General features: G+C 56.0%; 11 protein-coding genes across 11 annotated transcripts; 6 read left to right on the forward strand and 5 right to left on the reverse strand.

Moving 5' to 3' along the window:
* Window positions 1-588: 588 nt before the first annotated feature.
* Window positions 589-1,064, forward strand: EHS24_001575 (uncharacterized protein; the record flags this gene model as incomplete). The annotated part of the gene is made up of 3 exons (XM_028617363.1): window positions 589-655; window positions 699-934; window positions 984-1,064. 3 exons carry the CDS (start codon window positions 589-591, stop codon window positions 1,062-1,064), a joined length of 384 nt encoding a protein of 127 aa, XP_028474670.1.
* A 4,335-nt stretch (window positions 1,065-5,399) lies between these two features.
* EHS24_001576 (uncharacterized protein) lies at window positions 5,400-6,781 on the forward strand (the record flags this gene model as incomplete). The annotated part of the gene is made up of 2 exons (XM_028617364.1): window positions 5,400-5,538; window positions 5,598-6,781. 2 exons carry the CDS (start codon window positions 5,400-5,402, stop codon window positions 6,779-6,781), a joined length of 1,323 nt encoding a protein of 440 aa, XP_028474671.1.
* Window positions 6,782-9,001: 2,220 nt separating this feature from the next.
* FTR1_1 (high-affinity iron permease) lies at window positions 9,002-10,393 on the forward strand (the record flags this gene model as incomplete). The annotated part of the gene is made up of 3 exons (XM_028617365.1): window positions 9,002-9,047; window positions 9,159-9,394; window positions 9,446-10,393. The coding sequence occupies 3 exons, from the start codon at window positions 9,002-9,004 to the stop codon at window positions 10,391-10,393; spliced, it is 1,230 nt and encodes a 409-aa protein (XP_028474672.1).
* A 573-nt stretch (window positions 10,394-10,966) lies between these two features.
* EHS24_001578 (uncharacterized protein) lies at window positions 10,967-11,191 on the forward strand (the record flags this gene model as incomplete). The annotated part of the gene is made up of 2 exons (XM_028617366.1): window positions 10,967-10,983; window positions 11,032-11,191. 2 exons carry the CDS (start codon window positions 10,967-10,969, stop codon window positions 11,189-11,191), a joined length of 177 nt encoding a protein of 58 aa, XP_028474673.1.
* Window positions 11,192-11,461: 270 nt separating this feature from the next.
* On the reverse strand, window positions 11,462-12,324 carry EHS24_001579 (uncharacterized protein; the record flags this gene model as incomplete). Its single annotated transcript, XM_028617367.1, has 2 exons — window positions 11,462-11,699; window positions 11,873-12,324. 2 exons carry the CDS (start codon window positions 12,322-12,324, stop codon window positions 11,462-11,464), a joined length of 690 nt encoding a protein of 229 aa, XP_028474674.1.
* A 166-nt stretch (window positions 12,325-12,490) lies between these two features.
* EHS24_001580 (uncharacterized protein) lies at window positions 12,491-13,834 on the reverse strand (the record flags this gene model as incomplete). Its single annotated transcript, XM_028617368.1, has 3 exons — window positions 12,491-12,496; window positions 12,553-12,960; window positions 12,998-13,834. The coding sequence occupies 3 exons, from the start codon at window positions 13,832-13,834 to the stop codon at window positions 12,491-12,493; spliced, it is 1,251 nt and encodes a 416-aa protein (XP_028474675.1).
* A 659-nt stretch (window positions 13,835-14,493) lies between these two features.
* On the reverse strand, window positions 14,494-15,274 carry EHS24_001581 (uncharacterized protein; the record flags this gene model as incomplete). The annotated part of the gene is made up of 3 exons (XM_028617369.1): window positions 14,494-14,971; window positions 15,026-15,123; window positions 15,176-15,274. 3 exons carry the CDS (start codon window positions 15,272-15,274, stop codon window positions 14,494-14,496), a joined length of 675 nt encoding a protein of 224 aa, XP_028474676.1.
* Window positions 15,275-15,519: 245 nt separating this feature from the next.
* Window positions 15,520-17,292, forward strand: EHS24_001582 (uncharacterized protein; the record flags this gene model as incomplete). Its single annotated transcript, XM_028617370.1, has 3 exons — window positions 15,520-16,128; window positions 16,181-16,776; window positions 16,824-17,292. 3 exons carry the CDS (start codon window positions 15,520-15,522, stop codon window positions 17,290-17,292), a joined length of 1,674 nt encoding a protein of 557 aa, XP_028474677.1.
* Window positions 17,293-17,620: 328 nt separating this feature from the next.
* On the reverse strand, window positions 17,621-19,775 carry EHS24_001583 (uncharacterized protein; the record flags this gene model as incomplete). The annotated part of the gene is made up of 10 exons (XM_028617371.1): window positions 17,621-17,719; window positions 17,763-17,860; window positions 17,913-17,958; window positions 18,002-18,230; window positions 18,300-18,500; window positions 18,559-18,683; window positions 18,730-18,820; window positions 18,863-19,260; window positions 19,371-19,674; window positions 19,729-19,775. 10 exons carry the CDS (start codon window positions 19,773-19,775, stop codon window positions 17,621-17,623), a joined length of 1,638 nt encoding a protein of 545 aa, XP_028474678.1.
* Window positions 19,776-20,745: 970 nt separating this feature from the next.
* Window positions 20,746-22,206, reverse strand: EHS24_001584 (uncharacterized protein; the record flags this gene model as incomplete). The annotated part of the gene is made up of 4 exons (XM_028617372.1): window positions 20,746-20,915; window positions 20,968-21,277; window positions 21,326-22,114; window positions 22,171-22,206. The coding sequence occupies 4 exons, from the start codon at window positions 22,204-22,206 to the stop codon at window positions 20,746-20,748; spliced, it is 1,305 nt and encodes a 434-aa protein (XP_028474679.1).
* Window positions 22,207-22,694: 488 nt separating this feature from the next.
* On the forward strand, window positions 22,695-26,729 carry EHS24_001585 (uncharacterized protein; the record flags this gene model as incomplete). Its single annotated transcript, XM_028617373.1, has 4 exons — window positions 22,695-22,763; window positions 22,816-22,883; window positions 22,940-23,171; window positions 23,214-26,729. 4 exons carry the CDS (start codon window positions 22,695-22,697, stop codon window positions 26,727-26,729), a joined length of 3,885 nt encoding a protein of 1,294 aa, XP_028474680.1.
* Between the last annotated feature and the right edge of the window lie 11 nt (window positions 26,730-26,740).

Here is a 26,740-nt window from a genome sequence, read left to right on the forward strand (position 1 = left end):
GCAAAGCTCAACGCGCTAAGCCTGAATGAAAAAGAATTTTTGATTTGTTACTGTTTTTGTTTTCGTCGTATTTGAAACTTCCCAGGAAACAAATAAGTGTTCGGCTGCTCCCGCTATACCAGCTAAACCGTTGCACATATTGTGGCGAACGAGAGTCGCACGTCCAACCAACGGAGAGAGCCCTGAAGAGCCGAGGACGACGTTACAGTGCAGCCGTGGCGGTGTGACGCGGGCTGCCGTCATCTAAACCGTGGTGCAACAGTGGTCTCCCCGCTGTAGCCCTTCATTTGAGCAACATCTCGGCAAAGATGACCACACACTGCACATACAATATCCATGTCTAGGGAGCTCCAGCGCCGGGATGTTGGTGACGCGTGTTGGAAGTGGCGGGAGCTGGACCACTCCCCGCAGTGCTCAACCGCTGAGTGACATCAGTTTGGCGATGATGTCATCGAACAACTAACTGGGTGGAGCATGAGAGAACAACATTTCCCGTGCAACGTCTACCTACAGATACGGTTCTTGCATATATAAGCTTGGCATCGACGCGCGTCTTCTCATGCCTCCTCCCCGCCGCTCACACTCACCATGTACATTCCCAATTTCCAGTACCTCGCCACTGCTGCCCTCGGTCTCTCGGCTGAGCTCATGAAGCGTGAGTGCAAATAAACAAAATTCAATTGCTCAACCTCTGGCAGCATCCAAGGTCTCCTCTGGCTCTGTCATGGACTATGCAGTGGAGCAATGCATCGACGATGATGGTAACAAGCGCTGCACCGTCCCCTTCCTCGTGACCAAGTCGACTTGCTACAAGATCAAGTGGTCGACCGACGGCGCCATCAGCCACACCACCGCAGAGTTCCGTGACGCCGGCAGCAACGAGCTGGTCTACTACCGCGACACAAACGGCGAGTGGACCCCGGAAAAGGGCGAGGTACGTGGCTGTAGGGTACGAACGTGGTAAGTACTGACATTATGTATAGCTTGTCTATCTCGACTTCAAGCCCAAAGTTCCCGCCCAGGGCAACAAGACAGTTGACTACAAGGTCACGACCTGCGAGTAAGGACGGATGTAATCAGTAGCCGACATGCATGCAGCAATGTATTAGCAGCGATCCGTGACTCATGGGCAAGGATATCAGGACACCGAGACATCGTCCTTGGCAGTATTCATTGACGACTCGGCGAGAATATATTATTATTAAGATGCCCCTTCAGCGTCCATGGATACGCCTCGTCTTCGGTGGATGACATGCAGGTACAGAGTACCTGCAATGGATCATTAGCAACTCCTTCCACGCCTCTCAAAGCACTTCTCGACAATATATACGCGTGGAAGCGAAGCACTTGTTCTATCAGAAAAAAAACACAAAAGCCAAAAGCGAGCTGAGGGCGTGTGACGGCGAGGTCGACAGCTGTGGCGCTGCGATACCGGCGTAGCAGCGGAGCAAATCGGCAGTGTACTTCGATCCCCAACAGTCAGCGTACCAGTGTCCATGCTGGTCAGTGGCTGGTGGCCTGGTGGACGAGTGTGGAACTCGGACGTCCACTTTGTGAGGTCCGCTCGTTTCAAGCTCTGGATACGTTCCGATTAGCCTCATTACAACCCTTGTCCTAATGGCCGCGTGTTTACATGACGTCACGTCCACTCACCCTCCCATGGGCCATGCACACGCCTGTGCGTACACATGGCAATGCCGTTGACACACGACACATACACTCACTCTTCATTCTCTCTTTCTCATTCACTCTCCCACAAGCATGCCCACCATCGCCAGGGCGCGCAGTCGCCTGGTGGACGACTTTCAACGCCAGGCAACCAAGCCTCAAGTATCGCCGTTTGTCTACTGCTTGGCGTTTGAACACATCTACGAGTTTGAGGCCCGCCGCCGGGAACTCGAGACCCGCGGTGTAGCCATCACCGACCGCGATGCCATCAAACTGTTCAGCAAGTCACTGCCGGAAAGCTACAAGCCTTTCGTAGATGCCCATGCGGAATGCGACATCTGGGCCGAGTTTCACTTCAACTACCGTGGGCAGACGCTGCAGATTGCCAAGTCGACTGCGTCGCCCAACGTCATGTTTTTGCCCCCCGAGTACCATCATGACTGGATTCCGAGAAGCCAGTACCTCCGCGATAATCCCCAGTACTGGAACCGCTATGGCGGCCAGGCGACCTCGTCTACCCCACCCGTTCTTGGTGCCGAGCCGGCGAACCTCGAAGAAGCAATGGCCAGCCCCGAGTGGCCTCAGTGGGAGAGGGCGATGCACACACACAAGGCTGCACTCTGGTCGTCCAAGACGCTGCGATCTGCCAAGCTCCCCATGGGAACGACTCCTCTTGAATCTCACTGGGTCTTCAAGCGCAAGCTTGGCCGCGACCGTCACGTTGTCGGGTACGAGGCTCAGCTATGGGTATCCAACAACACTGCCGCTGGCGTTCACGCTCTCGATACCACAATGCCACTTGGTCGTATCAAGTCCCTGCGCCTCGTTCTCGCCGTAGCGGCCAGCAAGCACATGTTCCTTCACCGCCTCGACATTGACAGCACTTGCCTCAACACAACACTGGCACAGCAGCACCACATGCGCCCTACGGACGACATGGATCTACCCAAGGGCCATGACACTGTGCTCATTAGCAAGCCAATGCGCGGCCTCAAGGGCCGCAACCATGCGTTCTCAGTGGAGCTCAACAATGCCCTCTAAGAACTCACCTTCACCCAGATGACCTCGGCGGCTGGTCTCTATGTCCACAAGGATGCGAATGGCGAGCCTGAGACCATCATCTTCGCTTATGCCGACACTCTCCTCGTGGCATGCCGGTCACCAACGGCCGCCCGCGATCTTGCCTTCACGCTCAGTCCCCTGTGGCCCGTATCCAATCGTGGACCTGTTTACAGCTACCTCGGCCTCAAGTTTGAGCACGACGCGAGCACTCGGCAAACCTTTATCAGCCAACCAGACTACATCGACAAGCTCGTGGAAGACTTTTCGGAATGCAAGGTTCTCAAAGCCAGAAAGGTCCCAATCAAGCTTTCAGACGGCGCGTATGAAAAACCGGCACGCGATGCCGACCTCCAGAAGTTCCGCTCTCTCGTGGGTCGCCTGCTGTGGATTGCAAAGTCCACGCGGCCCGACATTGCCTACGCCGTATCCATCCTGTCTCGATTCAAGACTCGTCCGACGCACAAACAGTGGATGGACGCACTTGGCATTGTCTCATACCTTAAGAACACTCGGGACCACGCCCTCGCATATGGATCGGACCCCGAGGCGGCTCCGGACATTGTCGCGTGGTGCAATGGCGGATGCTTGGAGGCCGCAAACGAGTCACTGTTCACAAAGGGCATTATCGTACTGTTTCTCGGATGTCCTATCGCCTGGTCGTCTGTCAAAAGCGCGGAAGCTCGCTGCGTCTGTGATGTTCGGTTTATGGCCGAGGGGGAGGGAGCCACGGAAATCATGTGTCAGCGCGCAATCCTTGTGGAACTGGGCGTGCCAGTCGACGATGGACTCGTGATGAGTTGGTGTCGCCACGGCATCGATGCTCATGAGTACGACAAGACAAGGGGTCCCGGCAAACCACTCCCAAAGGCTGTCCTCGTCCAGAACGCCATTCTTGAGCAACACATAACAGATGGCGACATCGAGTTGGTTGAACTGCACGACGAATCCCAAGCATCAGGCGGCTGCCTTGCCGACTTGGTCACGTGCCCGGGCGACACTCTGCGACACCGTCTCCTGTGTGAGAAGATTGGTCTTGTTGATCGCGCCTCGACTTGATCACAGGCGCGTTATATGAGGAACATGCAAAGTCTCCTGTGCCATGTCTAGTTTGTCCCGCTCACAGTTGACGAAGAACGCAGAGAGTGCCGCACAGTATGATTGAGACTGCCGGGCACACAGTAACACATAATTTGGGCCGACAGACATGGGCGTCCTCAGTCTGACAACCGGCAATGCGGTGACAGGGTGAAGAATGACATGCCCATGCGGTTGCCAAAGCGATGACGGACACTGGGCCACTACTTGCAAACGACGGAGGAATGCTGTGCTGTAGGGAGGGACAGCTCCGAGCGTGACTGGTTGGTATATAAAAACAGCGGACCATGGGTGCCAGGAGTGCTACTGCCTCTCTCGCACCGCAGTGTCCAGCGTGGGCCAGAAGGGAGACCGCGTTAAACAGCGGAGGGGCATGATGTTGGGTTCCTATCTATGTATACTGTGCCCCTGAAGATCACGAGGGTTACGGCGGCCAGCGGCCAGCAGCCAGTGGCCAGTGCTATGCATACGCCCGTCGTCGAGCGTTGTTTGTTTATTGCGAGGTGCGAGCCCTATCCCTCCCACCGAAACTGACGGGCATCAGTTCAAAAAAGAAATTGGGGGCGCCGAGCAAGTGGCCTGCATGGGCGCATGTGGCTTTCACTGCTGCGAAATCACAGGGTCCCGTAAACGGCGAGTCGAACAAACAACACAAGAAAACATGGGAGCCGGTGGGGACCGGGATTTGCATGTACTGCGCGGACGTTTGCGTTGGAAGCCGTTCCCTTGCAACCCTTGCAGGGGCAGCAAGCATGCAGGCGATCATGCGTGTTGGGGTGGCCTGGTGGCCATAGAGAACAGGGAGGGGGGGCAGCGGGGAGGTGAGCGGTGTTGCTAACTCCCAAGGCCCTGGACAAGGCGGCGTTGAACAGTTGAGAAGTGAGATCCGTATATCATCCCTATACACCCACCCGGCGTACAGCAGAGTCGAGGCAGTCTCCCGTTTTCTTGCTTATCCAACAGCAAAGAAGGCAGTCACAGTGTATGACGTTTTCCCTCTTTCCACTAGGCAACGTTGCCATGTGTTTCGGCCAACGTGGTAAAGACGGTCGGAGGTCGCTTCAATGTTGCGCTGTGCTCTATCGGTCCTCGAGGCCGCAACGGGTACATACATATCTGCGGATCGGCTTTGACGGGCTACGCATGCCTACCGAGGGTGCCGAGAGGCATGTGTTAGACCCGACACAACATAAGGGATAAAAGGGAATGTGGGTACAGGTCCAAGGAACCCATAATGCTAAAAGCCAGGACAGGATTTTTGAGCCTATGGGTGAGAGCCCTGGCGTTAAAAATATCCCGCCAAGTGGTGTAAACAACCAACCGTGTACAACCCGTACGGCCGTACACCGTACACCCACCCGTACAGCATGCTGCCCGCAGGTTCCCAAGGGCCTACATAGCCCCCTATGCTGATGTCACGGAATTCGCATGCGTTATATAACTGAACGAACATGCCCGTCTCCTCGATGAACACCCTTTAGTCACATTTGCTTGTTGATTCATCGGCACCAACGCCAACGCCTATCGACACCTGCTCTCCCCTCGTTCGTTATCTCGTGGAAGTTTTCGGTACCATGCTTGGTGCTGTATTCGTCCTTCTCCCTCTGGTTGCTGCCCACACCGGCTGCGGTGGCCAGCACATTGGCCGACGCAACACTGGTGGCCCCGCCATCCGGTCACTTGAGCACCGCCAGGTGGCCAGCTCAAACGAAGGTGAGTTGATATCCACTCCTTGGTCGCAGTGTGCGTGCATGTAAACTCTAACTCATCAGACCCTGCGGCCCAATGCGCACCTTACAACTACCAGCCGGCGACCGACTTGAACTCTCAGTTCCCCACCATTTGGGGCACAGCAGACCTTGTATCAGGCGACACGGAAGCAGCCGCACTGTTTGCCCAGATCAATGCGACAGTGAACGAGCGGCTGCCTGGGGTTGTGCCTAACGGCGACGGTTCCCACAGCGGAAGCTGGGGCAGCAGCTTCTCCTATCCCTCCAGCGATCCGAACTGCTGGTGGACATCCACCACATGCACCACTCCCAATTCGTCCACAGGCATTGCTGCCGATCTTACAACTATGCCCGAGCCTGAAACGTGGGGATTCGGCTTTGACGATGGACCCAACTGCTCGCACAATGCCCTGTACAACTTCCTCCAGGAGAACGACCAGAAGGCCACAATGTTCTACATCGGCTCCAACGTTATGGACTGGCCGATCGAAGCCATGCGTGGCGCCACAGACGGGCACCACATCTGTGTGCACACCTGGTCCCACCAGTACATGACCTCGTTTAGCAACCAACAGGCGTTTGCCGAGCTCTACTACACGCAGCGCGCCATCAAGGACATTGTCGGAGTCACGCCAAAGTGCTGGCGCCCCCCTTACGGAGATGTTGATAACCGCATTCGTCTTATCGCCTCCCTCCTGAACATGACCACCATTGTTTGGGACCATGACACCAATGATTGGGAGGAGGGAACCAACGGCGTCACTGTCGACACGATCAATGCCAACTACCAGACTATCATCGACAAGGCCAAGAACGGTACCTTTTCCACCTATGGCCCTATCGTCCTCAACCACGAAATCGACAATTTCACAATGCAGGAGATGATGGACCAGTACGCCAATATCAAGGCAGCGTTCAAGTACATTGTCCCCATTGCCACGGGCTACAACATTACACACCCTTACATGGAGGCCAACATCACCTACCCGGACTTCAACGAGTACATTGCTGGTGATCGCAACGTGACGACCACAAGCGCCAGTCCCTCAGCCAGCACTGTCGCTCCCAAAGCCGCCGCAGCGTCCAACACCTCCCACGCCTCAAACTCGTCCAGTTCCTCCGCAGCTGCGGCCAGTGTGACCGCAAACAAGAGTGCGGCGTCTGCTGTTCTCGGCGTCTCCTTGCCCGCTATCCTCTTTGGCGCCGCGGTTGCCTGCATTCTTTAGACACTGAACACATGGACATTCGCGACACGACGTTGGTGGCGCACCTGGCACGGACATTTTAAATAACAGATGCAAATAATATGTTACATTGAAGAGCAAACAATCGCCGCACCAGCGCGAGTGTGAGACTGGCGAGCAGGCTAGAAGTGGAAGAGATCGCACTGTTTCGTTGCCATGCAAACTGGTTTGTTAAGGGAAGAGGCAAATCCCGGCTTCCCACAGTCAGATGTGCCTTTGTTACGTCTTACCATCGTCAATACCACCGTTTGTTGACCGCCAGTACAGCGCACCAAATTCAGTAAGCGCCACCTGCAAGCCTTGTCTGTACGGTTCTCACCCTTCAGGAGCTCCATGCGCCGGGTTGCCAATCGATTCAATACTGCGGGATCAATGACCGCTTGAACAAAAAAAACAAAACAAGTGGCCGTGGCAGGTCGGCCAATTCATGCTGGTTTCTAACCGTCCAACTGTCTGCTTTTACACCTCCATAGGCACAGATACCGACTCCTCCTAGCATACTTCCAGCCGATGTCGGCCGCCGGCACATGTCTTGCCTCTCCTGGCGTTGTTTGTCGTAGATAATGTAGTTGAATAGATGTACGCATTGATTCACAAACGCTGCGATAATTGAGGTTGAAACTGCGCAATGTTGCCCAGTCCTGGGGTGAGTTCAGGGTATGTCGGTATTGAGCTCTATTTATACACTGAAAGAACTGCGGGTGGTGCGACTGCAGCAACTGTAGTCAGTCCGCATGGGTAGTGCATGGAGTGTCCGCTCCTATTTCATTCACGCCCTGATAAGCTAGCTACCTCCTCGGCCGGCTTGACGGCCGATAGTGGATGCGATGGGTCGACTACGAACCACAGAAAAAGGCTCGTTGTAGCTCCTAAACAACCTGTAGTCCTTCGATTGTGCGATAAACTAGCGGCCGACACGGGGTGATGCGACTCGCATCACCACACCTGTGCGCGCGCGTGCGCAGTCCGAGGATTGTCAGCAACAGGCGACTCAAGCCCAGTGTCAGCGACACCGCCCATTACACTTTAACGCTTTGCCAATGCGTCGCGGCCGTAATGGAAGCTAATGTCTTGGACCCTTTTTTCGCACCTTCATTGTAGACATGATATTTACAAACCTTCACTCCTTGAGCGTCCATACTCGCTGCTGAGCAACTTTTGAACGTCTCAAGGCCCGTGGCAGTGTCCCACACGTAGCCAACAAAGGTCCATTTAACCGCTCCCATGAAGTAGCGCCACCTCTGACACTATGGGGTGACATGTGGCTGCCGTCAGGCTATAGCTGGGGGAGAGAGATTATTCTTACCAGTACCGTCACAACCGCCCATTTGGGGCATTAATTCGCTGCTTCTACCAGCCCAAACGTGGGGGACATGTCCCGCCCCGTACCTCTCTGGATCTCTGGCCGCTGGCCTCTGGACTGCGTGCAGCGCGATCGGCATTCCAGGCCGACCGCTGGACCAAAAATAGATTCGACGCTCGCTTCCCTCGGCTGTCGGCCGACTGCATAACAGAACACATTAGCAAACGTCTGGTGCATTTCTTTACCAACATCTTTCACAGACATCCCACAAACAAGCGATATTGATGACCTTGGACTTTTCCTATAGCTTTTGCCCCTGCCCGTTTGTCTTGCAGGCATGCTTTCCTGCTATTTACAGATGCAGCGGTGCGAGGAAATGTTGAGCAGCTCACAACTACTTACGTGCCACTTCATCGGCGAGCAAGCGCACCTTCACCGGCAGACATGTCACACGCAAGTAGTCTTCGGTGCTTTTGACATCATTATAATTATCAGATAAGGCGGAACCTGAACACCAGCTGCGAACAATCTCAGTTCGTCGGCCGACCAAGGCATTCGACCCGCAGTGCATCCGAAAGTTTGAGAAGGGTGAGGTCGCGCCCGAGCCTGAAATAGATAATACCTTGACCGAGATCTCTGTCGCCCAACCAACTTCGCCTGTCACATACTTTCGGCCGCCAAGAACCTGCAAAGTCGCAGCAACCATGGTCATTGTCCGGCTTCGCAGATATAATATATACGCGGCTGAGGTGCTGGCAGCCTTTTCATCTCAAAAGGCGACTGCCCACCACAACGACAGCACTGCCGAGGCCATATCCACTTCACTGCTGCGCACCCACCCTTCCCTTCTCGACACCCGCCTGAGGTAACCCCACTGGCCACTGGACCTCTTGCCCACCATGACGAACAAAGTCTTCGACGTGCCAATCTTCTTCATTGTCTTTCGTGAGTCCAATGCAAAATACGTGCGCGCGTCATGGAGCGATTTAACGTTCACGTGGCCCCAGAAGGCTAATGCTATGTCCAATGATTTATGATGCTGACTACCACTCACAGGTGAAACAATTGAAGCGGCCCTTATCGTCTCCGTTCTCCTCTCTTTCGTCGAGCAGCTGATGACCACTGGTCGCCTTGCTCCGCAGGAGCGCCTGGATGACGCAGCTGGCCCAGACGATGGTGAACACGCTGCTCGCGTCAAGAAGCTCCTTCGTGTGATGCGTAAGCAGATCTGGATCGGGACTTTCGTCGGATTCATCATTGCCCTCTGCATTGGTACAGCCTTCATCGTCGTTGTGAGTAATCAGTCTTGCAGGGTCAAAAGGAGCAGTCGATTAACGGCCTAGTTCTACACCAAGCTTGACGACCTGTGGGCCAAGACGGAAGACATTTGGGAGGGCGCTTTCTCGGTGATTGCGGCCATTATCATCTACATTATGGGCATTGCTTTCCTCAAGATGGACCGTTCCCGCATCAAGTGGCGTTTCAAGCTGGCAGCAGCCTTCGATGCTTCCGCACGCAAAGTCATGGACTCAACCGAATCAGGCGAGGTTCTTGCAGCCGACAAGAAGGAAGGTCGCTCTGGCCGTTGGGCTCTTTTCATTCTGCCACTCGTGACTGTGCTGCGCGAGGGTTTGGAAGCTATCATCTTTGTCGGCGGCGTCTCCCTCGGTATCCCGGCATCGTCAATTCCACTTCCCGTCGTGTGTGGCCTCATCGCTGGAACGTTTGTCGGCTTCATCATTTACCGCACGGGCTCAAGCACGACGCTGCATTGGTTCCTTATCGGCTCAACGACATTCATTTTTCTCATCGGCGCCGGTCTCTTTTCCAAGGCCATCGGATACTTCCAGTACTACTACTTTTCCACTGGCGTCGGCAGCGATGTCAGTGAGGAGGGTGATGGCCCGGGATCGTTCATGGTCGCTGGAAACGTCTGGCATATCACCACAGGCAACCCTGAGACGGGTAGCGCAACGACCAACGGCGGTTGGCAGATCTTCAACGCCATCTTGGGCTGGAACAACACGGCTACCCTCGGCTCTGTGCTGTCGTACGTGTTCTACTGGGTCCTGATCATGATTACTCTCGTCTACCTGAAATGGTCAGAAGGCCGTCTCACATTCGGTGGTCGCTTCCTGTCCAAGGCCGCCAAGCGCATTGCCGCCGCGAGGGAGGAGCGTGCACTTGACCAGGACCTCCAGGCCAAGCGCCACGCCAACGACGGTTCGAACGCCTCGACGGGCTCTGTCCCTCACGCCAACGAAAAGACCATGGAAGAGAGCTCAGTTTGAGTGGGTGGAATGGAAACATCGTACTCCACCAAAGCACTGCATGGCTGTTGGAGCGGGAGTGCGGGCGCAGTACACCAAGTGTTGGTAAAACGAAAAGCAGGTCAATCAGTGAGGTTACATATCGTTAATGCAGTGTTTCCTTGGCGCAAGTGCCACATTTATCATCCTCGGCGCTCAGTGACTCGTATGTCAGTTCTGCAAGTATGCACGTCAAATGTGTTGCGCACTACGACACGACACAGCAAGTGTGTCGTGCAGATTTTATCGTGATATTTGCAGTTTGGGGATAGTTTGCAGGGGAGGGTGATACATGATGAAGCGCGGCCATGGCTGTGTGGTAATCTGACAGATCGGAGATTTGCGACAAGAAAGCACTAGAGGCTACGCCTTTTGGAAGTTGCAAACGGTGGTGCCTACTGGCAACGGACCAGCGTTGTGACGTCACGACAACCGTAAAACCAACAGCTGACCTACCCCAGGCATCGTCGAACGCAAAGCCCTCTGACTTTCCCACAGGCGTCTCGCCCACTTTCTTCCCATTTGCCATACACCCCAACCTTGACGACTATAAACATGAGCGACTACGAACAGTAAGCACCAGCTCACATTGTCCTCTACTGATAACGCAGAGCCCGCAGGGACCAGAAGACCGAGAAGCGTGAGGAGAGACAGGAGGACCATCGCGAGAAGGCGGAAATGGAAGCCAAAGAAGGCCACAAAGACCACGATCGGAACCGCACCAAGGAGCTCCATCGCGAGCGCATCGATAAGGAGAACACTGATTTTGGTCGCAAGTGAGGGGCTTCCAAGATTTGTATCCGTGTGTCTTCACTGTAAAGGTAAAGCAACCCCAATGCACAAAACATGGGAGGCTCGTCAATTGAGCTTCAATATGTGCATACCTGTGGCTTTATCGCACGTGGACATCTTGGTAAACTGCTCAGTATGCTCAGTATGTGGTAGGTACAGTGCATATCATGTGTGGGTGTTTTGTCGCCCACTGAACCCGGAAGGTAGCAAGCGTGGGCGGCGCATCGTATGTAGGTGTTCTACAGAACTGATTAATATCTATCTACCGCCAGGGGAGACAAGTTCAGGGGCATCGAGCCTGTGCGCGTCCTGGAACATGTTCTCCACACGGGCGCGTTCCTTGGCCACCTGCCCGGCACCGTCAAAGGCGGTCAGAGACGCCTCGAAGTCGATTATGTTGACGCGGCCGTTGCGAACAAGAATATGGCGTGGGGCCACATCACCGTGCAGTACGAAACAGCCCCAGATTGCGTTGTACGCATTGCGAATGGCCTGCCTAAGGGGATTTTAGCACATGTCACCTGTAGATTTGAGACCGTTTAGACCCACTCGTGCTGTGCCAAACATTGGGTGGGCTGGGCGACATTCTCATCGATGGGAACGCCACTGTCGGACAAGAGTACGATCGCAAGGGAAGGCCGGGAGGATCGCAAGTGAGTTGACACCCACATGCCATAGAAGACGGGAACTACGACACCTTGCAGCGGTCGCAGCTCACGGGCGTAGAGTGATGCCTCGCCCGATACGGCGGCGCGCAATGTTGCGGCAGGGGTGTTGTAGGAGTCGGGATGCGACCAGAGTGGAGACTGTGGGGTGAGGTCGACAACCTTTGCCACAACTCTTTGGTTATTCACGCGGGCGTGGAACACGATGCCTGTACGGCCTTGTCCTATGAAGTTGCCGAGCACAAGGTGGAGCTGGCGATCCACATTGGAACGGGAGTGATCAGAGAGATGGCTGCCAGGAATCGCCAGGACGAGGGACAGTGTACCGACCATTGCCGGGATGAGGTGTGCCCATTTGCTGCTGGGATGCTCCCAGCTCACTGTGAGGATGTGTTGAGGCGAAGGAGGGACAGTCATGTGCGTTTTGCGGTCGCGGACATGAGTCCCAGAGCCCATTGCTGCGAATTCCACCGCATCCACATTGTCGAAGCTGTGGTCGTCCTCTTGCATTGGTTCAGCTGAGCCAGTATCGCTATCGCTTGTAGGTAATTCCGTCCGGTCGATGTTGCGGACCGTATGCTGGTTGCCGGTGGTACTGTCGTTGCCTTGGGCCTGAGATCCGCTACGGCTTCCTTGGCCCCCAGTTGCGGAACTTGGACGGCCCCCACTGCCCCTCGTACCCACTCTGCTTCCGCGACGGCCTCGGGATCCACCGCCGCCATTGCCGCCACTCCTGTTTGGCCCTACGACGGGCTGCGAAACGCTGTTGGCCCTCGCGTTATCGTTGTGGAACCAATCCTCGCCATCGTATTGCCAGATGGGGTCAACGGCCTGTAGACATTCCGCCTTTTCAGCCGCTGTGTCGGCGTCGGCAGCTTGCATTAGGCGCACGACCAGAACTTGCAGTGCAACGAGGAGCTCGAGGGGCGACTCGTCCATGTTGGGACGCAGGCGCCTGTTGTGGTCGCGTGCGCGACTGAAGGCGCGGGAGATGTGGACTCGCCCGTCCGCGCCCAGCCAGACGAGGACATACACGTCCCAGTTGGAGAGAATTAGACGAGGGCATCGATTGAGGATAAGTTGCTGGAAGACCTGGGGTTAATGCGCGCCAGCAACGGGTTTGACTAACCTGTCCTAGGACCTTCTGCATCGTCTCACTAAGGCCGCCATCAGCCGCCTGCGGGTCTGGCCCCCAAGTGAAGTGGACGGCCAAGTTGCTTCGATTCAAGGGCTGGTTGGGCTCGAAGCCGGTGGCGGACATATCCACAGGGGCGCGCCTGAGTGTTCGCAGGAAGGCCTCGAAGGCGGTGGTCGTAAGTGCTGACAGCAGCTTGATCTCGAAAAGACAGTGGGTACCCTGGGTGACGAGAGCCAGGTCACTCCAGCCTCCAGAAAGCTGGGTAACCTCCATCTGGATGAGTTCGCTGTAAGCCAAAGTGATGCCAGGGATTGGGATGCTGCGGTTGTCGTCGTTGGCAGCATCTGGGATGACTGGTGCAGGCTCTTCGATGACCGGAAGCGACGAAGTGATGTGGAGCGGCCTAGTAGACGAGGTAGAAGTAGAGCGCGTGGTGGACGGGTCGCCCGATGCTTGAGATGGAGAAGTAAGCCGACGACGCTTCGTCGGTGGGGAAGGGTCGACACTGGGTTGAGCGCGGGAGGATAGAGTCGACGGCTCAGGTGATGGCAATGATGCAGCGGTTATCGGAACGGGCACTTGCAACTGCCAGGACGTGATGATAGACTGTGCCTTGGTTGCACTGTCCACTCGAGTGTTGCGCGATGGTTTGTAGCTGTGGGCGTTCTCCCAGCGGGGCAGGCGCACTTGGAAACGAGGATGGAACGTGCCGGGTTTGAAAAGTGAATCATAGTCCAGCAAGATGCGCTCCGCCAGTAGGACAACAGAGTTGCGGATGAGGGGCTGCAGGTCGTCCACTTCGCTGTCAAGTGGTCTCTGCAGAATCATGTTGGTTACGACGCGGATGGAACAGAGGTCGTGTTGCAAGGAAGCCGTTTCGCACCATGCTTCGTCGAGATTGGCGAGGAGCGCCTTGATGCCCCTGTCATCCTCGTCCGCTACAAACCGCACGACACCAGGTACTGGTGTGAATGAATCATGTGGGTCTGACGGCGTTAGAGTTGGGGAGATGTCGGCGTTGGCAGCAGGTACGCTGCGGCGGCCGGCAAGCAGTACAGTGCACCAGCATGAGAAGGTGATGCCGGGCGGGGCCGTGTTAGGAGATCCCTGTCACAATGGATCAAAAGAGTAAGACCGTAGCTCCTCAATCATGGTGGTTGGTATGCATATGGCTGAGTGGCCAGTGGTCTGTGATGGAGTGATTGAGTAAGTTGTTGTGACGAGTTGGGCTGGCCGCTCGCTGGGTGGCGCGGGTGCAATTTCAAAAGCGCATGAGGGCAGGGATTTTATTACGTTTTATTTGATGTGTGAATTAGGCCAGTCCAGTTTAGCCAGTTTCTTCATTTCAGGTATATCAATCACCTGTCACACCGTATTGACCAACGAACGCCTGCGTCCCCTTTGGCTCTCGCCAAAGTGCTACTGATGACATGCATACTGCTTGGAATGAATCGCTGAATGACGTGAGAGCTACCCGAGACACTGTTTTAGGTGTTGTAGACGGTGTCAAGCGACCGGAAGCCCTTGATCTCGATAGGGTTGCCGCAAGGATCGCGGAAGAACATTGTCCACTGCTCGCCCGGCTGGCCCTCAAACCGGACTTGTGGCTCAATAACAAACTGGGTGTCTGCCTTCTTCAAACGGCCCGCCAACGCTTCCCAGTCAGGGAGTTCGAGGATCGCACCGAGGTGGGGCATAGGCACCATGTGGTTGCCCACCTTGCCCGTGTTGGTAGTGGCAAACGGCTCGCCGAGGTGGAGGGAGATTTGGTGGCCAAAAAAGTTGAAGTCGACCCACGTATCGGTACTGCGACCTTCCTCGCACCCAAGGATATCCCGGTAGAAGGAGCGAGCTGTGTTGAGGTTACGGACGTGGTATGCGAGGTGGAACAGGCTGCGAACCTGGGTTGCAGCGGTCATTGTGCTGGCGTTGAAAGGAGAGCGAAGGGGCTGTGGTGTCCTGGGCCTGTCGATTTATTGACAGCCCATCACCTCTGCACCTTATAGCGCAGGGCATCACTCACTGGTAACAGGACGGGTGGACTCGGGCGAAGCGAAAGAGCGACGAGTGGGTGAAGCGGAGACCCCCCACTTGAGACCGAGGTGAACGGAAGCGATCTGTCGGCATCTGTCGGCACTCCCCAGAGCTGGGTGGTTCCGGGCCACCCACCTTCCGATCTCGGCGAGTTGGAGAGGGGTGCACGATATCGGCCACATTGCCAGGCATTGTGGACGATCCACGGGCAATACCTAAACATGATTCCCACATGTTCCGACGATCTCCGTTTGTCAAGGCTACGAGCCGAAGTGACTTGCCCGGGAACTGTCGGCAGTAGATAATCAGCATCAGCATCATCTATCTAGGAGTCCAGCTGACCTCGTGGCTTCCGGTGGGCAAGCAGTGGCCCGCCATGCATATCCAAGTCTCCATTTCTTTGTAAGTATCGTTGTGCCTCCTGTCTTGCGGTCGAAACAGACCTCCCTCGCTGCAGTTCATCGCCCCGTCCCAGTGACATGGTCCTCAAGTTGTTTCCTCGCGGCTTTGCCACAGCTACCTCGGCCATCTCAACCATCCGTGCACAGACGCACACCCACAAACAAACTCTCAACTACGCTGCCCCAGTCCTCCTCGCTGGTGGCTGTCTTGCCTATGCGTTCTCAGGTTCCAATGACAAGGACAAGCCGGAGCGTGGCATTCGAGCTGTCCCAACTCGTGACCTGATTCGTGGTTACCTCGTCTACGCCGCGTGCTCAATTCCCGCCCTCATCGACGCCTCCCCCGCCATCCTCCATGCCTTCGGATCATCTCCCATCCCGGGCCTTCCCGCCCTCGCAAACACGGTGGTGCGACACACCTTCTTTGCGCAGTTCGTGCCCGGAGAGACCGTTGAGGAGTGCATGCCAATTCTCGCTCAGATGCACAACCAAAACGTGGGCGGTGCCCTCAACTACTGCGCGGAAGCAGAACAAGGCGAGCTAGACCACACGGCTGTGCGCGACGCAAAGGAACTCAACCGGTGCTTGGCAGAGTGTTATAAAGGAATTGAAGAGCTTGGTAAACTCGAAGATCAGATTGAGGCGGCAGGAGGAAGGCGTGGTGCCTCTGCGTTTGCGGTCAAGGTCGTGAGTCGCGATGGAAGGTTGGAAGCAAGACAACTGGTGCTGACATGTCAAGACGGGCCTTCTGGACAATGGCGTCTTGGTCCGCGCTTCAAACACTCTGATGCGCTACCGTTCAGTTGTGCCGGTCGACGATACTGTACCGTGCCCTGGGCTACCTACGTCAACAGACGACATTGTCGTTGCTTGCGGGCCCGGATCCACAGACCTGGTCCCCATTTGCGACGACTCGCTCCAGCCACTCGGGCGCCTCCACTCTGACGAGTATGCCACAGACGACGATCGTGAGATCCTATACGACATGTACCAAAAGCTCCGTCACATGGCCGAGTTGGCCCGCGATCGCGGCGTGAAGCTCGTGATTGATGCCGAACATGTGGAGACCCAGCCCGTCCTCGACGCATACACCCTCCTCCTCTGCCAAGAGTTCAACAAACCCAGGCCTGGACAAAAGTTCAGCGGTCCTTTGATTTTTGGCACTTTCCAGTCATATCTTCGCCGCCAGCCCCAATACATTCGCTACATGCTCAATCATGCCCAGGAGAACGGTTATTCCTTGGGCATGAAGATTGTTCGCGGGGCATACATTGACCAGGACCGCGCCGCTTGGTATCACGAAGGGCGCCCTGGTGAGGACCCCATGTGGCCAGAGTGAGACCTTTTGCTGCTAGGAAGGACGTGTGCTGACTCTATTCCAGCAAACCCGCTACGGATAAGAGTTACAACGATGCCATCGACCACATCATTTCCCAGCTCTCCTCACAGCTCGCCTTGTCCAAACCTGAACTCGCCCCGTCGGTCATTTTCGCGACCCACAATGCAGACTCCGTCGACACCATTATCGACAAGCTGCAAAAGTACGGGCTGGTCGATCCCACCGAGGACGACAGACTGCGGCTGAAGGACAGTGTCGCAGGAAAGGTTTTCATTGCTCAGCTGTACGGCATGCGCGATGACCTGTCCGACAAGGTTGTGGAGAAGTTTGACTCCCGGGGCATCCCCATGTCGCTCAAGTATGTTGCTTACGGCACCCTTGCCGAGGTCGTCCCTTTCCTCGCCCGCCGTGCATACGAGAACAAGAGTGTCATGTCGGGCAGCGGTGGTGCCGTTGCTGAGCGGAAGCGCATCCGGAGTGAACTGATGCGTAGGGTCCTTGGTACTCAGTAGAGAGCGATGTCAGCGTGGATTTTTACCGCGCAAGATTTAGAGCGTTGCAGCATGGCGCCGACCACATAAACAGAAAAGCTGGTCAACCAGTAAAAGGCAATCCTTCTGGCCCAACTGAAGTCATTGTTATTCAACTTCAGGTACGTAGCTCCTGTTCAGCAGTCCGATAAAGCTGCAAGCATGAACTTGAATAATATTTGCGGCGTCCTTCTTGTCCCCGAGTCATTGGAATCAGACTTCATTAAACAGCTGACGACTAGGTATGTATAATGAGCTGCATCACAACCACTCTCTTCTCCAGAACAAGCACCCTTCAGTCTTGTTGACCTCACGACGGCACCATCCATTCCATTTTGAGTGTAATGATCAATTGGCACGCTTGCCTCGCTTCGGCCCACGTTTTGCCAAGCTGGCTCATGAACCTGATCTTCCCAGTGTCAGCAGCCAGCTTCAGATATACTGGCGCTTACACAATCTTGAAGCTGGGTGTCCTTCTGTTGTGGCTGGCCCCACTCTGTCGAGGCAAGGTCCAGGAGGAGGACAATGGCAATACTGAGCACCACAGAAACTGGTGTTGTCAGATGGGCACATTACGGGAGGTGGCAAACGTTTTGGCTTACCGAGTGGGAGGACACCGTTCTGCAGCCCATGTTCATGTTCGTACACCTGCAACGTTAATTAAAGTCTCCCGATAAAACGACAAACCCACCAGCAGCAGGTCGATACCACTCGCTGCCGCCTGGTCGCACCTGTCCTTGGCAGAGGGGTCAACCTCCAGACTTGACCGGTAGTAGGGGCGAAACAAGTGGATTTGGATCATATCGCAGAGGAGGAGCATGTTAAGTACATGGGGTAACGGGTAGAGCGCAGGCTGCGAGAATGGCTGCCTGGTACGCCAACCCTCAATCTCATGCGCTAGATGCAGTACAGCCCGCTCTCTGCCCGCCGCAGTCATGTTGCGAGCATTTCTACTGTCAAGGGGGGAAATATGCGTGGTCTTGGCTTACCGGTTATGTTCCAGGACCTTGCCCAGAACGAGGTGTAGGCGGGCAGTCCAGTGGAACACTGTCGAAGCCATGCCTTTCATGCCATTTGCGATACTGGATTTCGAATCGTCTTCAGCGAACCACAAGACGTTGTCGACCGCCGTGTTAATGTCGGGAAGCAGGAAGCCTTCCGGGATCTCCAACGTTGGTGGGCACCCAGCACTGATAGCGTACAGCTGACCGTGTCAACAAGAACCAGACCTATATCACCCTAGCATACCGCATCTTGCATTCCCACTGTCCACCAAATGGATCGCTGTGCCGCCTTGTCCAAGCTTTTTTAGCTGCCCGTCTACGCTCAATTGCTGGCAATAAACATACATTGGATGTGAGGCTCAGCTTTGGCTGTCAAAAACCCATTACGTATGCTAGTGACGAGAACTGTACTCACCGCTCGCGTGGTGGCAACCACCATTCCAAAGTGAATGAACCGGGCCGTCGCTGAAGTCGATGACGACGAGTCAGTGTGCAAGTTGAAAACTCTTCACAGTCAGCGTTTGAAATGCTTCAGACCATCATCTCACAAAGAATGAATGTTGAGTGCGAGAACTGTGCTTAGGGTCGGATCACCGGTCTCTTTCAAAATGAGCGAAGCACAGTGTTCAGGCATCAGCTGGTTCAAAGACTCGGTCACGGCTGGCCACTTTTCGCGGCGCATATGAAGACCAAGGTACAGAATGCAGTTGTGCAACAGTGGCGAGTAAGAGGCCGTTTGTGTCGGAGGTCGAGGTCCGCTGCGAGTAATCAGGTTGCAGACGTTGAGGTCGTTCATGAACTGCCTCATGTCCACCGCCGCACACCACGGCGCCTGGTATGCGCCAAACACAGCTAGTGCCTCGTCGTGAACACACTTTGTGATACCTAATCCAGGGGGAAGCGAACGGCCCCAGTCAACCCACTCCCCTGCAGGTAGGTCTGGAAGCTGTAGAGAAACAGACGACCGATTTTGGGAAGTATCACCCTCCGAGGGCCACACTAGTCTGGGGGAGATTGTCTTGTTTCAGCAAAGAGACAGATGGCGTTGCCACATACCCCTGCACCTACACACACTTGGGCCAAGGTGTTTGTTGGTAGGACGCTGTTGGGCAATGTCGGCGTCAGGGCCAACGCACGGGTGCCATGAGTCCTAAGGTGGCCGAGGCATGTGCGTTTTTGCACATTCATGGGACAGAAAGCCAAAGAAGATATAGGCGTCGTGCCTTGAAAAGAAGATGCGGACGACGAGTCTGCCAATGTTGATGACACTGCGTTATCTGCCTCTTCGTTTTTGCTTTGCGCGTCCAGGCGGCCTCGTAGCTCGTTGATGCGTTCCCTCAGCTCAACGTCATCACGGTTGCTATGAGCGTTAGGTCTTATGGGTGATAAACAGCCACTGTGGCTGCTCTCATACCTTCGTCCATCTTCATTGGTATACGTGCATGTTCGCGTTTTTGCCATGCACGGTCCACATGCTGGCAGAGCAGCGTCGCACCGAATTTTCCTGTGTTGTGATGAGTTCCATTTCGTTTACTGAAGACCAAACCTGGATTTGCATGTGTCGCATGCACGCGAAACATGTTTGACTTTGCGCTTGGGCGACCTATTCGACCCCATCTGGAAGGTGACGTTGGACACACGATCGTCAAGGTGACAGCGTTGGGTGTTTGGTATGAACAAGAACAATGTCGTTGGACAGTCGTCGCTGGCACAGATGCTCGGTAGCCCGACAGCAACGCCAGACTTGTAAAGGCGGTTAGTCACTATGTATGTTTAGCTACCAGAAGGGGCAGCTCCACAGAGCGGTTGGCGTCCTTATGGCTGAGCTGATCTCCGCGATAGTGCTAGCACAATCTGGTCACATCACAAGTGGCCAAAAGTGGGGTCCCCGTAGATTCGGATGTCACCCGTGTTATCCATGTGCCGAGCCGACAGTTGGCGAACGTTGCCTGAGTGGCAACGGTTTAAGGGCAATGCGTGAGTGATCAGTAACCGACAGTTTGCGACAATTGCCGTGCTTCTTCGAACCCGAGGGGATATCAAGCAGGCTGCAGACCATAGGTCCTTCATCCCGTATCCCGAAAGGATTGATGCGTGAAGCGCATTAGCTTAGCTAACACAGATGTCCTGGCCCTTGATATAGCTGTACCACCTTCTAGCCTAGTAACTTTAGAAGGGAGGTAATACCAAGATGACAATGTGTTGTCTGGCATCTGTGCCATGTGTCTATAGCATGGTAGCCGTATTGTCACCCTCGCAATCGCTTGACAGAGTTAATGGTCTGGCCTTCCAAGGCCCGGAGTGACATTCGTGAGGAATTTCAATACCAATGCGGTTGTCAAGACCAAATGCATAGCAAAGTCAAGAACAGAGAAGTGATGCATTTATGAACCAGAATATCCACAGTCTACTGTATGTATGTTACTGGACATTAAAGCTTAGTCTTGAAGTCGGGCTCGAGACGCTTGCGCTCCGAGAAGGTGCGGCTCTCATCCCGACGCTCAGGGCGGCGGTGGACCCAAGCCCAGATGTCGGCGTACTCCTTAGGGAGCTTACCCTCCAGGCTCTGGTGAATAAGGCGGCCAAGCACAGGCATGAACTCTGTAGTGGTGTGTAAGTGAATGGTCTGCTTCCCGGTCCACAATCTACTCACTGAACCCGTGGCCACAGCAGCCCGCAGCGACGAATAGCGTCTCGTTGTAATCCGGGTGGTAGTCGAGGAGCCAGTCGCCGTTAGGGCGGTCCGAGTACCAGCAGAGACGTGAGGCATGCCAGGGCTTGGCCGCCAGCTCAGGGTATATACGCTTCAGGCCAACAAGAAGCTGCTGGCGGGCGTCCTCGGGTACGCGTTGGAACTCGTATCCACGAGAAAGGACTGTTCGCGGGAGCGAAGGGTAGTTGCCTGTGGGATTAAGGTAGCCCTTCTGATGGAGAGCAAACTTGACAATGCCGGTCGCTGAGGGCTATAGTTGTCGGTCAGGATAGCCCGATTGTAAAACGTGATTACTCACGGGGAAAATGTAGAAGCCATTGTCGATGAGACGGGTCACAGGCACATCCTTGTACCGCTCGTACTCCTCGTTGGTAAGCTGGATCATACCGGCCACCTGCCCAGTGGGGAGACACTCGACCTTGAGCTCGGGAACAAGGGTGGGCGTCCAGGCGCCACACGCCACAATGACCTTGTCGCCAAAGTGCTGTTCACCAGATTCGGTCTCGACACCCAGCACACGCTTCTTCTCCTGATCAATGATCAAGTGTTTGGCTGTACCGGCCTTGAACGTGACACCGACCGTGCGGCAGCGGGAAATAGCCGCCTCGGTAGCACCGCGCGAGTAGGCCCAACCACCGGCCTGGTTGACGTAAACAGACTCGTCTGCAAAGTCACCAAGCACGACCTTGGAAGGGTATACGCCCTCGACATCGTTGCGCTCAGGGAGCACCCGTGCGTCAAGGCCCGGGTTCTCCATACCTGGCATCGAGTTCGCCTCAAGTGAGCGCTGGACGTACTCGTTGCGTTGGTTGTCCTTGCGCACTGACACAACGATGCCAGACTCGTGGTAGTTGTCCTTCCAGTCGGGGTCGTTGCGCCAAAGAAGAATTGACTCGTGGGCAAGCTTAGCGTACAGGCGGTCACTGTACTCCTGCCTAACAATCTTGTTAAGGTCGTAAGAGGCGGCGTCGACTGCTGGAGGAGTAGGGGATCTGTCGAGGATGGTGATGAGATGCGCCTGGCCCTTGTAGGGGCCCTTGGCGAGCTCCAGTGCAGTGACAGCACCAAACTCCCCTCCGCCGATGATCTGTGACCGTCAGTCCACCGACAACAGCAGCAAAGGGATTGCACTCTTGATCCTACCAGGACGCGTTGAGGGGGTGCAAGCTTGAAAGTCATCGTAACTGCTGACGTGGTAGTGGAGTGTGGTATCAGGTATGTGCGTCGTGGCCCATCTGCTGTCGCCTTTAGTATCTGGGTGATGGTCGAATGGAGGCTGTAAACGGATAATGGCCTGGACAGATCATTCCGGAGACGCCGACAGATACCGAGCGGATGGCTGCGAGAAGAGGCAACGATGCCCACCAGCAGTGCCCACCAATACGCCTTGTCAGTGAACCGACAGATGCCGTGGCCATTTGCGAGGATAGATCAACGGATTTAGCGGCTGGCCATAGGATCCCTGTTCCGACATATGCCGAGATAGGAGCCCCAGCCCACTCGGCAACTAACGGGCAACGCGCGCAGAAGACCACGCTGGCCCCATCGGCCTCTGGTGTGAGGTAGTATAAGACGACACGTTTGTGTGTCTTCCGGATCTTGCATAGCAGTGTTCTCGTTCTGTGTTATCCCCTCTACTCTACTCATCTCTCAACTCTTCCAACGTCATGACTGTCGTCACCGACGCCAACCGCGACAAGGTCAAGATCTGTATTGACCGAGGAGGCACCTTTTGTGTGAGCCCCCTACCATTGGCCTCGGGCGACGGAACCAATCTAATTCCATTAGGATGTCATTGCTCGCAGCAGGGACAAGGGTGACTATCTCGTCAAGCTTTTGTCTGTCGACCCCCAGAAGTACGTATTACAACCACAGCGCATTTGCTTACGTTAAGCTACCCCGATGCTCCAAGGGAAGGTGTCCGTCGAGTCCTTGAATGGTTCACAGGCAGGGAGATTCCTCGCGACGAGCCACTCGACACATCGGAGATCGAGTACCTGCGCATGGGTACCACGGTCGCGACCAATGCTCTGCTCGAACGCAAGGGTGAACGCTGCGCGTTTGTGACCACCAAGGGCTTCAAGGACGTCTTGGACATTGGAACCCAGTCCCGCCCTCACCTCTTTGACCTGGCGATCAAGAAGGTGAGCACGCCAGTGGACGCGCCGATAGCTAACAACCCCTAGCCTGATGTGCTGTACTCGAGCGTTGTGGAAGTCAGCGAGCGTGTCGCCCCCGAGTGGGAAGACTTTGGAGAGAAAGGGATGCCCGAGGAGTACGCATCCACAGGGCGGGTGGTGGGGGGTGTCAACGGTGCCCCCATGCGCGTGCTTGAGGAGCTGGACGAGGCTGCCGCCAAAGTCTCCCTGCAGTCGCTGTATGACAACGGCTACCGCTCGATTGCCATTGCTCTGGTCCACTCCTACCTCTACCCTGTCCACGAACTGCGGGTCGCGGAGCTCGCCAAGGTCATCGGCTTTGAACAAATCTCGGTCTCGTCGAGCCTCCAGGCCATGATCAACATTGTCTCCCGCGGCGGCTCCTCGACAGCTGACGCCTACCTCACCCCCGAGATCAAGAGGTACCTCCACGGCTTCTCGCAGGGCTTTGCTGGTGGCCTCGACACCCACTCCGACTGCCGCGTGAGCTTCATGCAGTCCGACGGCGCTCTCTGCGACCACCGCAAGTTCACCGGTCTCAAGGCCATTCTTTCCGGTCCAGCTGGTGGTGTGGTTGGTTTCGCCAAGACCTCGTTCGACCCTCTGGACGGCTCTCCTGTCGTCGGTTTCGACATGGGTGGCACGTCCACCGATGTCTCACGCTTCGGTGGCTCGTACGAACACGTCTTCGAGACCACTACTGCTGGAGTTACCATCCAAACACCTCAGCTTGACATCAACACTGTTGCCGCCGGTGGTGGCTCCATCCTCACTTACCGCAATGGTCTGCTCGCTGTTGGGCCAGAGTCTGCCGGCGCCCACCCAGGTCCGGCTTGCTACCGCAAGGGCGGACCGCTCACCGTTACCGACGCCAACTTGTTCCTCGGCCGCATTCACATTGACTCGTTCCCCAAGATCTTCGGTCCGACTGAGGACATGCCCCTTGACTACGAGATCGTCAGGACCAGGTTTGAGGCGCTTACCAAAGAAGTCAACGCCGATGGCAGCAACCTGACCCCTGCCGAGGTTGCTGTGGGTTTCTTGAACGTCGCCAACAGTGCCATGGCCCGTCCCATCCGCGCTCTCACTGAGCAGAGGGGATTCCGCACGAGCGCACACATCCTCGCCTCGTTCGGTGGTGCGGGTGGGCAACACGCTACCGCCCTTGCTCAGGTCATGGGCATGCATACCGTCATTGTGCACAAGTACTCTTCCCTGCTTTCGGCATTTGGGATGGCGCTCGCCGACGTTGCCGTCGACCACTCGGAGCCCTTCAACCAAGAGTATCAGATCGGTGCCAACGATGCCCTAGAGACCCGCTTCAAGGCTCTCGAGGAGTGTGGCCACACCGAACTTCTGGCCCAGGGTATCCCAGAGGACGCCATTGTATTCGAGCGCTTTCTGAACCTCCGCTACCGTGGCTCCGACACACGCCTCATGATCCGCCAGCCCAAGTCGGGCGACTATGCGTCCGAGTTTATCACTCAGCACTTGCGCGAGTTTGCTTTCAACCTGGACGCGCCCATTGACATCGAGAACGTTCGTGTCCGCGCTGTCGGTGCTGGAGAGCAGGACGCCATTGAATCTCCCTTTGTCAAGGAGCGCGCATCCCTAACCAAGGTTCCCGTGGGCAAGGATGCCCACTTCGCCAACAATGAGGTCTTCTTTGAGGAGACCGGCAAGTTTGTGACCTCACCGCTTTACCGCCTCGACACTCTCGTCCCGGGCACTACCATCCAGGGCCCTGCCATCCTCCTGGACAAGACGCAGACTATCCTGCTCCACCCTCAGAACATTGCCGAGATCCTCAGCAACAGCGTGTTCATTGACGTCGGTCTGGGAGCCCACAAGGAACTCGACCCCACTGTCGTGGACCCCATTCAGCTGTCCATCTTCTCGCACCGCTTCATGGGTATTGCTGAACAGATGGGCCGAGCCCTCCAGCGCACTGCCATCTCGGTTATGATCAAAGAGCGTCTGGACTTTAGCTGCGCCATCTTTGGGCCCGACGCCCAACTTGTGGCCAATGCCCCCAACGTGCCGGTCCACCTGGGCTCAATGCAGTACGCCGTCGAGTTTCAGGCCAAGCACCGCAAGGGACAGCTCCGCCCCGGTGACATCCTTATCTCCAACCTCCCAGCGGCGGGAGGCACTCATCGCCCCGACATCACAGTGATCCAGCCTGTGTTTGAGAAGGGCAGCGACTCTGAGATTGTGTTCTGGGTCGCCGCTCGCGGCCACCACGGTGACATTGGTGGTCTCGAGGGCCAGTCGATGCACCCCGAGTCGGTCGAGTCGTGGCAGGAGGGTGCTGGATTCCTGTCCGAGTTCCTCGTCCGTGACGGCGAGTTCAACATGGAAGGCATCACCAGCATCTTTAATGCTGCTGGAGAGTTCCCCAACTGTCAAGCCTCCCGTATGCTGGAAGTCAACATTTCGGATCTCCGCGCCCAGTGCTCGGCCTGCGCTGTCGGTTGGTCCCAGATCCAGGAGCTCTTTGTCGAATATGGCAAGCCAGTCGTCCAGCAGTACATGGGCGCCATTCGCACCAACGCCGAGCTGGCTGTACGTGCCTTCTTCCGCGAGCGTACAACGACCCCTCTCATTGCCGAGGACTACATGGACGACGGGTCCATCATTCGCCTCCGCATCGATGTTAAGGAGGACGGCACGGCCTCGTTCGACTTCACCGGCACCACCCTCGAGTCGTACTCCAACCTCAACACTCCGGCGGCCGTGTCGCGCTCTGCCATCATGTACTGCCTGCGCACTCTCATCGGCACCGACATGCCCATGAACGCCGGTGTCCTGGCTCCCGTCACAGTCACCATCCCCGAGAACACCCTTCTCAACCCTAGCAGCCACGCTGCCGTCAGCTCGGGTAACACCGAGACATCGCAGCGTGTGGTTGATGTCATCTTCAAGGCCTTCAAGGCTTGCGCCGCTGGTCAAGGTGGCATGAACATGTCTGGCTTCGACTACGGCAAGTACTACTATGGCGAGACCATCTGTGGTGGTGCTGGTGCTGGTGATCATTGGAACGGCCAGTCCGCCGTCCATGTCAACATGACCAATACCAGGATTGGCGATGTTGAGATCGTCGAGAAGCGCTTCCCAGTCATCATCAATGAGTGGTCAATCCGTCGCGGCTCGGGCGGTAATGGCAAGTTTATCGGTGGCGACGGCGTTGTCCGCGAGTACAAGGCTCGTGTCCCAATGCGCGCCTCGCTCAATGGTGAACGCCGTGTCACCCAACCCTACGGCATGGCGGGCGGCTCTCCCGGTGAGCGTGGTGCGAACTACTGGCAGCGCACGTCGATCAACGGGCAGACCTCCCGCCGCGTTAAACTCAAGCCCGCCTCGGCGTTCGACATGGCTGCAGGCGACTCTGTGGTCATCAACACTCCCGGTGGTGGGGGCTACCTCCCACCGACGGAGGGTGAGGCCCATGGCGCTGCCACCGTCCAACCCAATGGTACCAGCTACCCTCGCGCGAACGGTAGTGTGGCTCAGTGGCAGTCGCTGCAAGAGACCACTGGCTAGAGCGGCAATGT

Source organism: Apiotrichum porosum (genome assembly GCF_003942205.1).
Source record: "Apiotrichum porosum strain DSM 27194 chromosome Unknown scaffold_10, whole genome shotgun sequence".
NCBI classification, from domain to species: domain Eukaryota; kingdom Fungi; phylum Basidiomycota; class Tremellomycetes; order Trichosporonales; family Trichosporonaceae; genus Apiotrichum; species Apiotrichum porosum.